The sequence below is a fragment of the Enhydra lutris genome, unplaced genomic scaffold, assembly GCF_002288905.1.
Source record: "Enhydra lutris kenyoni isolate GAN:26980312 unplaced genomic scaffold, ASM228890v2 scaffoldscaffold5, whole genome shotgun sequence".
NCBI classification, from domain to species: domain Eukaryota; kingdom Metazoa; phylum Chordata; class Mammalia; order Carnivora; family Mustelidae; genus Enhydra; species Enhydra lutris.
In genome coordinates this window covers 651,590-666,460 of record NW_019154089.1, presented here as the reverse complement: position 1 = coordinate 666,460, position 14,871 = coordinate 651,590, and the positions used below count along the sequence as shown (strand labels likewise).

The 14,871-nt window shown below is 33.2% G+C and overlaps 1 protein-coding gene across 5 annotated transcripts in view; it reads left to right on the top strand.

The window, feature by feature from the left end:
* LOC111140800 (ankyrin repeat and KH domain containing 1) overlaps positions 1 to 14,871 on the top strand; it is a 122,042-nt gene that overhangs the window by 52,184 nt on the left and 54,987 nt on the right. For 2 of the 5 annotated variants that reach the window (XM_022492981.1, XM_022492980.1), the window contains exons 10-11: positions 2,850 to 2,959; positions 12,814 to 13,038. In XM_022492981.1, coding sequence (XP_022348689.1) covers positions 2,850 to 2,959; positions 12,814 to 12,915 — 212 coding nt within the window. In that variant the 3' untranslated portion in view covers positions 12,916 to 13,038. Of the gene's footprint in view, positions 1 to 2,849; positions 2,960 to 12,813; positions 13,039 to 14,871 lie in introns of those variants that run through there. The other 3 variants (XM_022492978.1, XM_022492979.1, XM_022492982.1) reach the window with 3 other exon arrangements.

The window sequence follows — 14,871 nt, the reverse complement described above, 5'->3', positions numbered from 1 at the left end:
CAGGAAGTCCCCACAGGGCTCAATCCCAGGACCATAGGATCATGACTTGAGCCCAAGGCAGACGCTTAAAGATTGAGCTACCCAGGCGCCTTCACCTATCTCATTTAATCTATATTCCTCCTTATCCCCCATTTATTTTCTTCTTTTTAAAGTTTTATTTATTATCTGAGAGATCGAGAGAGAGATATCATGAACAGGGGGAAGGGATAGAGGGAGAAGCACACTCCCCTCTGAGCAGGGAGCCTGATGCGGGACTCAGTCTCAGGACCCCTGGATCACAACCTGAGCCGAAGGCAGACACTTAAGCAACTGAGCTGCCCAGGTGCTTTCCCCCATTTATTTTTATACAGTTGTTTTTTACTGAGATGTAATTGATACAGATAACATGAGTTTCAGGTGTACAACCTAATGATTTGGTATTTGTATATATTGTGAAATGATCACCACACTTAAGTCTAGTTAACATCTGCCACCATATATATTTATAGAAACATTTTTAAATTTAAAATTCAAATTTTTAATTTAAAAATAAATTATTAAAAATATAAATTTATTTCTCTAAATGATCAATAAATGTTTTAATAGGTATCTCTGAAAGATAATCTTTTTAAAAAATATTATATTTGTTTATTTGACAGACAGAGATCACAAGTAGGCAGAGAGGCAGGCAGAGAGAGAGGAGGAAGCAGGCTCCCTGCTGAGGAGAGATCCCGACGTGGGGTTGGATCCCAGGACCCTGGGATCATGACCTGAGCTGAAGGCAGAGGCTTAACCCACTGAGCCACCCGGGCACCCTTCTGAAAGATAATCTTTAAAAAATAACCACAGTATCATTTTCCTACCTACAATTTTTAAAATAATAATTTCTTAGTATTATTAAATGTCTAAGCAGTTTTCATATTTTTCTTACAAATATGTATGTGTGTGTTTAATGAATTTTTTGAATCAAGATTCAATAAGATTTATACAACAACTGTTGGTTAATGTCTCTTAAGTCTCTTTTTTGTCTTTGTGCTCCCCTTCCATCTTTCTCTTTCCTTGCAAGCTTTGATTGAAGAAATGGAATGTTTATTCTTTAGGCTTCCCACTGGTGTGGATTTTGCCAGTTGCATCTCCATGATTTTATTTTACTTGTTTTTCTGTCTCTTGGATTTCCTATAAAGTTGTAGTTAAATCTAGAGACTTGATCAGAATTCGGGTATGATGTGGGTTTTTTTGTTTGTTTTTTTACTAGACTGCTTCATAGGTAATATTTGTATACTTCCTTCCGGAGGTAATAAACATCTGATTATCTTTCTTTTTGTGATATTATTAACCATAAATGATCATTAATTCATAAATTATCAGTAGATCCATTAATTCATTAGGAGTAGTCTCAGTTCTGTTATTCCTTCCTTCTTTATTAGCTGAAATGTGTCTATAAAGAGAAACTACCCTTCATCAGCTATTTGGTTACCCTTAGACATAAATCCTATGAGAATGGCAGTTTGATTTTTTTCCCTTTTATTTACCAGTTAACAAAACAATATTAATCCCCTAACATCCTTCACTGGTGACTAATGAAGTTTTGTTTTTTACTTGAAGCATATGTGATGGCTTTTACTTCATCATAGTTCTCATTCTTTTAGAAGCAAAAACTATTGAAAGATGGGAAAATTTGATTATCTTTGGTCAGTAAGGTTAGCTCCGAAGTCCTTTTGATGTGACCTCACTATAGTCTCTCATAATTCCGTTGTTTTCTGATATGGCAAGGTATTTCAGGCACATCTTACACACATTCTGCCCCAGTCTTGGAACCAGTTATTTTTCTAAACCCTTGTTGGATTTGTTAGAAAATAGTATGTAGAAACCATAGTGTAAGCTAGAGACTATTTCTGCTTGGTGTGTCATTGTCTCTAGCACTTATTGGTTTGTCAGAATTAGGAATTATTTATTTTTCTTACGGATAAAATACATCATGAGTTCATGTCAGTACTTCTAATTCAGAGCCATAGAGTTTTCACTTAACTTCAACAGTCTTCTGTGTTTTCTCTCGGTTCTTCCAAAAATTTCACTTTTCACCAAAGATTACTCGTTTACTCACTTGATTTTAAGATATCCATAGAACTATGTCAGAATACAAATCAGCACACTGAAAAAAAATTAAATTAAAAAAAAAAGAATACAAATCAGCAGTACCACCAATATGATTTCTGAGAACTCTTTGATATTTTTTGTTTTGCAGCTCCCCCGCCCCCACTTGGGCTATATAAAGTAATTTGATATAGTTCCTCTTTTTTTTTTTTTTTTTTTTTTAAAGATTCTATTTATTTGGTAGAGTGAGAGAGAGAACATGAGATGGGGGAAGGTCAGAGGGAGAAGCAGACTCTGTACTGAGCAGGGATCCTGATGTGGGATTTGATCCTGGGGTTATGACCTGAGCTAAAGGGAGATGTTTCACCAACTGAGCCACCCAGGCACCTCTAGTACAGTTCCTTTCTGTGTGCCTAAATGCATAAAAGAAAAATAGGATACTTAAAATACTGTAGTATTTTAATATTTGAATTCATCAATTTCAGGGTGCCTGGATGGCTCAGTGGGTTAAAGCCTCTGCCTTCGGCTTGGGTCATGATCCCTGGGTTCTGGGATTGAGCCCCACATCGGGCTTTCTGCTCAGCGGGGAGCCTGCTTCTTCCTCTCTCTCTGCCTGCCTCTCTGCCTACTTGTGATCTCTGTCTGTCAAATAAATAAATAAAATCTTAAAAAAAAAAGATTTCACTGAATTCATCAATTTCATCAGATTGTAAAATTGGACTGTTTAACACAATTTTACAGTTCACAAGTAAATGTTTGGTTTTTTTGCTTGCCAGGTGCTAATGTTCATGCTACGACAGCAACAGGAGACACAGCCTTAACCTATGCTTGCGAAAATGGACATACGGATGTTGCAGATGTTTTACTTCAAGCAGGGGCTGATTTAGTAAGACATTTTTATTTATTTATTTATTTATTTACTTATTTATTTGTGAATGTTGATATTCTTTCATTTATTTTTAACATTTAGAAAACACTTGGAAAGGAGATCAATGGTTTGCATACTTTGCATAAAATTACTTTTGAAAAAGTTATTATAATTGTTGCATTCATTAAATATATATGAAAGTACTTAGTTTTTAATAGAGCATACTCTTTCTTTCCTAGGTAAAACTATTTGTTGGTTTCTTCCACTCACGCCAGTCCTGTTTGACATTTCTGAACTTTTTAAACTGCTCTTTTTAGACATATAATTTCAAAGATATGTTTACAGAATAGAATAACCTATCAAATCACTTTGATTTCTTTTGTTTCTTTAATTAGTTTGACTTTTGAAAACAAAACTATCCTCTTCCTAACAACATTATTACAGCATTCTGTTGGTTTTCTTTTAATGTTTTCTATTTTGGCTTTTCAAAATTTCAAATTAGATGGCAAGCTTCATATATGTAATAATCTTTACAACTGTGGTAAATTATAAATAGTTTTTCACTTTAAAGGTTCATACTTCTTGATGAAATGTGTGCTTTGACTAATTTTTATTTTGGAGGGTACTTTAAATTGCTTTCTAGAGTCTGTCTCCGAATTTTCTTTTATATTTCTTAAAAATCTGTGAGACGTGCACAGCTATAAATGTTGTAGAGGACTGATATATTAAAGTTTTTTAGAAAGAAAAGTTTTTAATATTGCCTTTTAAACCCTTTCAAGTAACAGATATTTCCACAGATACCTGAGAACATTGTTGGAAAATAATGATTGTGGTTAACATAAATGTACAGTATGATTTTGCTATTTATCATTATTTCTACTGATTCTAAATATTATAATGATAATAATAGGATTCATTCTCATCAATCAGGATCTGCCTCATCGGTTAGAATTTCTGAGAGGTGTACTTTTTTTGCTTGAAAATTACGCAGAATGATACATTAAGTGGATCTTAACCTTCTGCCTTCTTTCCTTTTTTAGACTTGCTTTGGGTCATCCATAAAAATTAAGAATTGAAGTATTTCATCATTTGAAATAAAGAAATAAGATGTAGCATAAATGCTATATACAAAGTTAAATATTCCTCTGAATTCTATCTGATTCTCTCCATTTTTCTTTGGCAAAGTCATTTTCTTAATCTGTTTGTTTAAAATTATTCTGAAAATATTAAGTAGTAGAAGAGGAACTATCTGTTAAATAGAATCTAATATATAGCAAAACCTTATTGATTTTGAGTTAAAAATCTATTATGAAATATTTTTAATTTAAATGTTTTATTTTGTAGTCTTCTGGAATTACATAAAGAGTATGATTAGAGTTCCTCAGAAGAATTACGTTAAATGAACAGATAAAAAGATTTAAATTTATCATACTATTTTACATTCCAATTGTATGACTAAAAAAGTGGCTCCGATAAATATATATCTTAATTAAGTAGGGTAATACTATTATCCTAATATAATCGTTTATTCTATTTTACAATCTTGCCTTTGCATTCATATTTATTTGTAATTATAACCATAGTGTAATAAAGTTGTTTTCTATTTTTTCCACTGTGTGTTCGACATATTGCTACATAGTCTCTATATTTATAGCTCTTCCGTTAACAAACCATGATTCACTTATCATTGAACTTTTGACTTGCTTTCATTTTTCACAGTATAAATACTGTTAGATTTAATAACTTCATGAGCATAGCTTCTTTTCTTTTGAATAACCACATTATTTTTTAACTTTAAAAATATATTTTTATTTTAACTTTTTTTTAACTTTATTTTAACTTTAAAAATATATTGCTTGTTCCATGCTTTTGCTATCTGTGGAGAGGCTTTTCAATTTTAATATTAGTTCTTTTTCTGATTAATAAAAAGCAGTACTCATTCTTTATAAAAAATATGGCAAGTATGGGAAAGTATACTAAGTTCAGTATTTAAAACCTACAAATAAACTTTGTGATTTCAGGCGTTACTATGTAAGCCAGTGGGGGAAACAAGACATAATAAAAAATAAGAAGTGAGTTAAACAGGCGGATCAGTCCAAATCCTGAGAAAAAGTGACTGATCATTTTTACTAGCTGGACCTTACAGGCAATAGCATCTTTCTTGTTCACCATTCTTTGCTGCCACCTCCTCGTATCTATTTTGGGCTAGACTAATTTCCTCCTTTCCTTTGTAGATAGAAGACTCTCCACTCCCATTCTATCTCTGGCATCCCACTGGTGTGTTCTATATCTATATTTGTTAGTTGTTTAAGTAAAATGAATTTTCTGTGTGTATGGGCTGGCTGAGAGCCTTCATTTTGGGGAGAACTATTTTTACCTTCAGTTTTAAATAAGGATTTCCAAGCAACCTTGGAACACAGTCCGAACCAACCCCTATGCTTTATTAAATTTTAGAGTCTAGTTCTGGCAACAGTTCAAGGTTTTGGTATAATAATTTGTGAAAAGGGACTTAAAAGCTATTGTTTCTCATTCTTTAGAATATTTTGTACCAGAATCAGTTAGGATATTAATTATGGTTTGAAAAGCTTCTAATGCAACAATTTGGTTTTCTTGTATTGTTGCCTGAAATAAAACTGAAAACTTTTATGGCTTTTCATTCTAAATGTATAGTAGGTATAATTCAGGACTTAGTTTTAAGGGAAATCTAGAATTTTCTTATTGATTGCTTTTAAAAAATTCTCAGCTAGAACTGATGGCATACTTGAGCGTTTTCAGGTAGATCCTCAAAATATGTGCATGTTCTAATTTGAAACTTAGTTATTTAAAATGTCACTTTTTCTAGTTTTAAAAATACTTTAAAATAAAATGATATATAGATATTTCTAGAAAAAGGACACTGAATATCATATTTAGAGGTTGTGGATTGATATATATAGCTTTTCTAACTTTTTAATAATTGAATAAATTTGAATAATCTATTTAAAACTTTTCAACTTGATTAGTATCCTTAAATAGACCACTTAAAATGTTCTTTTTGAAAATAAAAAATTAAATGAAAAATTGTCCATTAATTCCAGAATTATTTGAAAATTCTCCCTGTTTAGCATGCAGAATCATTTTGACTACTCTATGAGTAGAAAACCTTGAACAGATCACCTAATTCATATCTTCCTGATGTTTGCATCTCTTATTACAACAGTAATGGGAATTGCATATTGAAATCAAGATTATTCCTTTATGAGTTTTCTTTGTCTACATAGCATCTTTGTTTATTGAGCCCAGGTTTAGTTTTAGTTTTTGATAATGATTATAGGTATATGAGTAAATCCATTTTAAGAAAATTTGTATTAAAATGCATTAGCATTACTTAAAATCTAAAAGAAATATATTTAAAAATTGTCTTTGGAAACTGCTTAATCTTGTTTCTCTGAAAAGGAATTTTCATATTATGTGTGTCCTCACACATTTGTTACTGAACTCTTTGATCAGAACTTACAAGTAACACCATTTCATAACTGAAATCGACCAAGTCCTGTAGTCTTTCAGAACCTGCTCTGGTGTTATTACTCTAGGCTATTTTCCCCAGTTACTGGTCTTTTGACCAGAAGGCAAAGTTTTAGTATTTCATACTTGTTCTCGTCTCTGTAGCCAGCTAGCTTTAGCTAAAGCACTTATGACTTGATTTCTTTTACCACAGTCTTCTTGTTACTATTACTTTTCAAGTTCAAGGTGGAGAATTTGCATTAACTATATACAGCAGTTTGATTTGATTGTAAAACTCTGCATTTTTCTCTTGCTTGCTTTTAATTTTGACTTTGTGTTGACTAACATGTCAGAGGTGTTTTGACTTGGTGTTTATGTTTTCCAAACCATTTGTGAAGATTATAGAATCTTAATCTTTTTATCATGACATGTTAATTTTGGTATTAAAACTTTGGTACATTTGTTAGGATAGGAGAAATAATGGTGATCTGTAGACTTTCCTTCACCTGTATTTGCCAGCAAAACTGAATTTGAAATGGGAGAAAGAGTGATAATATAAATCAGTTAAATAAGTCTTCAGGGACGCCTGGGTGGCTCAGTTGGTTGGACGACTGCCTTTGGCTCAGGTCATGATCCCGGAGTCCCGGGATCGAGTCCCGCATCAGGCTCCCAGCTCCATGGGGAGTCCGCTTCTCCCTCTGACCTTCTCCTCACTCATGCTCTCTCTCACTGTCTCTCTCTCAAATAAATAAATAAAATCTTAAAAAAAAAAAATAAGTCTTCAGCTCCTTGGCCTTTCATTTCTAAAAGAGGTATATTGTAGTAAACTCATCAGTAAGTTCCCCAATCAAGGAGTACTTCCTATGATAAACAACTAACATAGATATTAAGGGAATGTGAGTACATTCTAGTTATGTTCATATGGAAAGATTTAGTGACCCACCTTACCATTTTATAGGCCAGCATTGCCATTTGAAAGTAAAACTTACTTACTTTGGCTCTGCTGGGTATCCTTGGGCAAATCACTTAAATTCTCCAGGCTTCTTTGTTTCTCTTCTCTTTTTCCCCACCTCCTCTTCTTCTTCATTTTCCTTTTCTTGTGTATTCTTTTTTTTTTTTTTAAGGTTTTATTTATTTATTTGACACAGAGAGAGATCACAAATAGGCAGAGAGGCAGGCGGCGGGGAGGAAGCAGGTCCTTTTCCTTTTCTCGTGAGGGATTTAGACCAGATGATCTTTAACTACCTGGCTTAAGTCTAATTTTGTGATTTCTGAAGAACAAGTGAATTCCCTATTTGGAGGTATTAGATGGATTAGATGATCTTGAATGTTTTGTTAGTCCAAGAATGTGTAAAGTGCTATGAGATCTTAAAGAAGATGAATTTTTAAGATTATAAACCATCATTACTAATAATTGTGTTAAGTATTATATAAATTATTTTCCCTCTTAAAATATTTGTATGTCTTAGATGCATATTAATTACCAAAAATTATTTTGGGTGTTAACTATAATTACTAGTTAGCAGGTTTAACTGTTTTAAAATACCTTATAGATTGTCTTAATAGATAGAAGTTATTTATCCCTGGGGTGTCTGGGTGGCTCAGTTGGTTAAACATTTGACTCTTTTTTTTTTTTAAGCATTCAACTCTTGATCTCAGCTCAGGTCTTGATCTCAGGGTCATGAGTTTGGGCCCCATGCTGGGTGTGGAGTCTACTTTAAAAAAAAAAGTTATTAATCCCTAAAATACACAATTGACTTAGTAAGGCTACCCCAGTAAAGAATAATCTGACATTATAATGCTAAGTCATTACCTCTTAGTCATCTATTAATATTTTATTCTACTTAAATACGATTAAAGAAGTAGGAAGAGTTTCTTTGACATGGATTTTTTTTTTAAATGAACTATTTCCTCAAGAATATAAGTCTCTCAGTTATCTTTGGAATTATTCAATTATAAATACATTCCTTTTTTTCTTGCAGCCAAAGTTTATTTCAAGTAGCAATATAAACTTGTGTTCATCTTCTCATCTTACATACCTTAAAACTTTTCAAAATGTCCTTTGTGTAGGATTGTTTTTACAGCTTCGGCTTTCAAGTATACACACGCAATGTTCAATGAGAGACAAGGAATTTAGAATGCCATTTTACTTTAAGATGTTTACCACCTTGGGGCACCTGGGCGGCTCAGGCGTTAACCATCTGCCTTTGGCTCAGGTCATGATCTCAGGGTCCTGGGATAGATCCCCACATTGGGCTCCCTGCTCAGTTGGGAGTTTGCTTCTCCCTTTCCCACTGCCCCTGCTTATGTTCCCTCTCTCACTGTCTCTCTGTCAAATAAATAAATAAATAAGATCTTTAAAAAAAAAAAAAAAGGTGTTTACCACCTTGAAGAAGGGGTGGAAAAGGGATAGGATACCAAAGGCATGAGATAGAGCATGTTTTTTTCTTTTGCTCACAGTGAATCTGTTTTAGATGAAATGGGTCAGAGGAAATAAATAAAACCAACCTAAGGAAGTGTGGTAGGTACAGAGCTTTGCCAGTTATGGGGTATTTGCCATATTGAGTAGAAGTTGGTTCCATACCAATACTTAATTTCCTTGTTATTTTGGCTAAATTGTTATTTTTTTTTAAAAGTTTATAATTGAATTTTTTTTCTTAGTTTTTTTTTTTTTTTTAGATTTTATTTATTTATTTGACAGAGAGAGAGATCACAAGTAGGCAGAGAGACAGGCAGAGAGAGGGGAAGGCAAGCTCTCTGCTCTGCAGAGAAGGCTCGATCCCAGGACCCTGAGATCACGACCTGAGCTGAAGATAGAGGCTTAACCCACTGAGCCACCCAGGCACTCTGAAAATTTTTTTCTTAGTTTTAAATAGGTGATATCTTTACATGGTTCAAAATTCAAATGTAAAGTGCCCTATGGGCACCTACTTTCCCTCTCCATTGGCCATAATGTTCATTTCCTGTATCTTTCCAGAGATATTTTATGTGTGTATGATGAAAATTTACATATGTTGAAAGAAACAGTTTTCAATGTTCGGTGCTTTGTATAATTCTTATTGAGATAGAATTTTGGTTTTTACTATACTTTCTCCATAGTGTTGACCACAGCTTTTAAGGACTTTTTTTTTTTTTTTAAACATTTTCAGTATTTTATTAAAGTTGAAGCACTTTAACACTGGTGAGGAAATTAGGCACTTTGAATATGTCATAATGGTCTATCACCGATTTTCATCCCTAACCATAAAGTAGGCTCTCTGACTCTTTTTGCTTTCCTTAGATTGAATTCTACCAACCAAATGAACTTCTTTGGGCACTTTTTAGAAAGTCGAAATTACATGCCTTGGACATGGATGTGTTAACCATCTCTGGTTCTTACTTGTGGAATTTATTTCCTTTGAAATGAGATTTGATGTGGACTTCCCTCAAAAGAAAAAGTTTTGAAAGATTAATTTGTTATCTATATTAAATCTTAATGAAATAGAAATGTGGACCAGCTCCCCTTTCATAATTTTTTTAAAATTTCAGCAATATGTTATTTGTCCTTCTAGGCATTTCTGTCCCCAAGCATATATATAGTCCATGTATGTGAGCAATGTCTTTTTTTATATGAATGGATTTGTTATTACATATACTCTTCTGTAACTTTTTTCTTATAATATTTTTCTATGTTCCTATAGATTTCTCATTCTTTTTCACAGGTACCAGGGTTCTATGTAATTTATTGACCATTTATTTATTCATAAATTTCTGGGTTATTATAGTTTTTAAATATTATAGATATGCTACACTATATATTGTTAAACATATTTACATATTTCTGCTACTTTTGTGAATTTATGTATAGGGATATATTCCTAGAAATGAAATTACTAGTTATCAGAGGATCCAAATCTAAAATTTTGATAGCTGCTGCCAAATTGTTCAAAAATGCTGAACTAGTCTGCATCTCTATTAACAGTTGAGACCTGATTCCCCACATTCTTACTGAATTATATTGAGCGAGTTCCTTCTCTTTCTTTCTTTTCTTGGTTTAATTTTCTAATCTTTAATCAGAGTCTCCATGTTTGTTTTATCAAAAAATCTTTCTGTGTTCCAAGTAGCTCTGTGAGCTGATTCTTAATTGCTCCCAAAGCTTTTGTGAACTACATAAGACACAAGTGTAAAATTACTTTCCGAGAGTATTCAGACATCATCTACAAATGCAAATTTTGAAATATTTTTTAATTTCCTTAACATTGATTTTTTCAAGAAAATCAAGTATTCAGGCAATATTGATTTCATTCTGAAAGAGGAGAATAATGTATCTTCCCCCATAGGATTTGCATGAGCTTTTTTTTTTTTTTTTTGCATTGTCATTTTTTTATAACATTTATATTTACAATTTTTTTTACACTATTTCTCACATTGTTTAACTTTAACTGTGTATTTAGGGAATTCACTCTTTATCTTACTACTCTTGTAGTAGGTAGCCTTATAATTCCTGAGTTCCTAAACCTGACTCCCTTTTGGCTGGCTAATATTGGCATTTTGATTTGAATTTACTTTCCTCCTACGAAAAATGAATTCACAGATGCTTGCATTTTTGAGACTGCTATATGTTGTATTTATGAATGAATGTAACCATATATAGAATTATTGAATTGCTTCTTTTTTCTCCTCAAAATTTAAAACCCTCTATTGTACTGTCTTCTGGTACTGAATATTTCCAAAGCTTGCTGGAATATTCCCTATTATGTGTAAGTTACTTCCTTTTTTTGCCTGGATTATCATAAGAGTCTTTCATTATACTTTTAAACCTCTGAGAGTTCATCAGACTATGTCTTGGTGTTTTATTATTTTATGTAATTTTTCCTGGAAATTAGTGAAAAGATTTTAGGTCATCTTATTAGGTCTTCTCTTCTCCCCCTCCTTCAGTTTTCTTGTGTTATATCCTTGAATGTTTCTTTTTCTATTCTGCTTTCTTCTGGGATATTTATTATTGATATATTGGATTTTTCTTGTTTTTTTTTTTTTATCTTTATGTCTAATTCTTTGCATTTCTTTCTTTTTTCCTCTGCATTTTTTTTCTTAAGCCCATCCTCTAGGTCACTATTTTTTTCTGTACATTTCTGCTTCTATGTGATTTTCATGATTTAGTTTCTTCTCTTCCAACTTATTTTTAGAACTTTTCTTGTTGTTATATCACTTTATTCAGTTATTTAAAGAATTCAGGTTCTCTTTTTTGGAAGTATAGGGGATATTTGACTAAAAATTTATTGTTTCCATTTTTGTAAGAATTTCTTAGTATGTTCTCTATTGGATACTCTGTGCTTATTATTTATATTTGAATGAGGCTGGCTACTTATTGAACATCATGTGGGGATGGGGCAGGGAGAGGAATCCTGATAGCTTCTTCAGATTATATAGTTGTCTCAGCATACTTACTCACCAAGTCTCCATCATAGGAGCATACATCCCCCTAAGGTTAGCACATCACCCAAAGAAGAGGTAGGAGTGACTTAAGAGTGAAGTTTTCTCGGAGCACCTGGGTGGCTCAGGTGGTTAAGCGCCAGACTTAATGATTTCAGCTCAGGTTGTGGTCTCAAGGGTCATGAGATGAGCCTTGGCCCTGCACCGAGTCCCTACTCGGGGCAGTCTGCTTGAGATTCTCTTCCTCTCCCTCTGCACATCCCCTTGTGCATGCTGCACATGTTCTCTCTCTCTCTCTCTAATATATAAATAAATCCTTTTTTAAAGAGTGAAACTTTATCTAGGCCATGTTTCTTTTATTGGAGACTTAGTTTTCTGGTTAGTGACTGAAAAGGTTATTGCTGTTTCTTCTACTGTATCCCTATCTCACCTTCAGGTACTTTCTGTCACAACTTTAGATTGAGGAAAAAATAGATCTATTCCATATCTCAAGTTCTTTGGAAGTTCCTGATTTAGTTGAAAAGCATGAGTGCCAAGGGCATTTCTCAGGGAGAAAACTATATAACTATTTAAACACTTTATAGTATTTCCCTTACTTTTTCTCCCAACTTCTGACATTCCCGGTTCCTTTGATTTAAATATTTTCCTTGGTTAGATATTAAGACACTGCTCTTAATTCTGTGGCTCTAGTTGTATTTCAAGACAAAGGCATGAGTTCAAGTAATTCAGCAGAATTTTTCTGTGTGTGAAAGTTTATAATGAAGTTATATTATAGAGAACCACATTATCAGACCCTTAAAAAAAAAAATCATAGTCTGCTTCTGAGATTATGATCTCTATAGATGAGAATCTCTTTAGTTGAAGATCCTGAGTTTACAAAGCCCAGCACCTGAAATACCAGTCACAAGGTCTTCATGGCCAAATGTGATTTTCATTTTTGGAATAAGATCCGTGAGTTCTTCTTTTTCCTTTCACAGGACAAGCAGGAGGACATGAAGACTATTTTGGAGGGCATAGATCCGGCCAAGCATCAGGTGAGGGAGGCCTTTGATGCTTGTAAGCTACTACATAAGGAATAGATGTTGTAGGTAACCAAAACTCTGGATATCTGAATTACAGGCAAAAAGTTCCAGGACCTTGCTGGGTGACAAAGAAAATTTTCTGCAATTGAAAAAGATTATGAAGTTCCAATAAGAAGAGATTTATGTTACTAGTAGTTTGCTTCCTTAGTATTTTTTTTATGTGGTATTCCTAAAAAATTTCTTAGGTGAAGATAGATTTTCTTATTCGTATAGTTCTTTTGCATTCTTCCTTACTGGGAGATTCAACATACTACAGAGAGAAATCCTCAGTTTTAAAGTCCTTTGCATTCAGCTTAGTTTATCAAAAATCTGAAACTCAGGCTTAGGGAGTTATATTGGATTATTTTTTATATAATCCTCAAAGAAAAATAATTAGGTAAAGCATTTACTATATATTATTCATGCCATTAATTTCTATAAACTTAAAATTATTTTTGTAAAATTGCCCCCTGTAATTTCATTTTGAAATTGGTTTTTAAGAAGATAAATACTTATTCATAAGCAAACATTTCTTTTGAGAAAATGTTTTGAATTTGTGCCTCATGGTTTTAAGAGTCAAGCAAATTTGGTATCCATTTTAATTCAGAGAGATTTGTTTAAACTCAGGAAGCAGTGCTTAATTTTAAAATCAGGAATAAATTGTGATTATATCACAGTTAGCATAGGCCTTCTAAAATAAATTTTTCAGTATCAAGCCACTCTTAATCAAAATGCTTGTTAAGGATCTTCATTATTGTCTTGTTGAATGAGAAGCTGCTATATTCATTCTATTTTGAACCAAGTAAATAATATATTTCACAAAACATTATGTGAAAATATGAATTTTTACTCAGTTGTATAGTATCTCAGGCTCCTATCAAGAATGTAAAGCTGAGTGTTATTTCAGATAAAGTATTTCTTTCTTCTCAGATTGGTTAAAGGAAACGTGATTATAAATCTCTTTTCTAAGCTGTAAGTCTCAAAAACTTGGGGTACTTTTTTTTAAATGAGCTTTGTGGCCCCACTTTTATTAGAGGTTCAGATTTAGTAGATCTAAAATGGGGACTCTGCATTTTAAATGATATCCCAGGAGATGCTGATGGCAAGTTCTCCATATTCCACACTTTAAGACATTGCTAGAGTCCGTCAATTACTCTGCATCTGTGTTGAGTTCTCTTCCTTTTCCATCTTTGCTTTATAATCCATCATTCTTTCTCCAACCAAACCGAGTAAGTTTGGTTTTTCTCTTTTACTTGTGATTTTTAGAAACTGAGCTAAACACAAGCCCTAGAGTAGTGCCTCAATCTTTTTTTCATCTCAGTTGTCCTAAGGGATATGAATAAGATCAGTAAGAGCAGATCACTAAGGTAATAATTAAAATATAGTGGTGGATTGGAAGAACATACCCCCCCAGGGGAGAACATTAGTATCCTCTAGTACATATATAGTATAAAACAGTCTCCTCTCCCTCTTCTGTGATTCTGGTCTTTCCCTTGACAATGTCCTCCTCCAACTCGAAGAAGTACTGCCTCTGTAATATAGTTACAATCCTTAGATGTATACCTTGGGTGTGCCTGGCTATGATTTTAAGGGAAATCAACTTACTTTTTAAAAAGTAAACTTAAATTTTTTTTTTAAAGATTCTTATTTATTTATTTGACAGAGAGAGATCACAAGCAGGCAGAGAGGCAGGCAGAGAGAGAGGAGGAAGCAGGCTCCCTGCTGAGCAGAGAGCCCGATGCGGGGCTCGATCCCAGGACCCTGGGATCATGACCTGAGCCGAAGGCAGAGGCTTAACCCACTGAGCCACCCAGGTGCCCCAAAAAGTAAACTTAATTTTAAATTGAATTTTGTTATCTAAATCCAAATGGGGGAAAAAAAAATGCAGCCTTTTCCTCCTAGTGCTTATTCCTTAGAACCAAAACCTTGCAGTGTATTTTTCATGGATAAGATTTTAGGGGACTTACAAAGTTC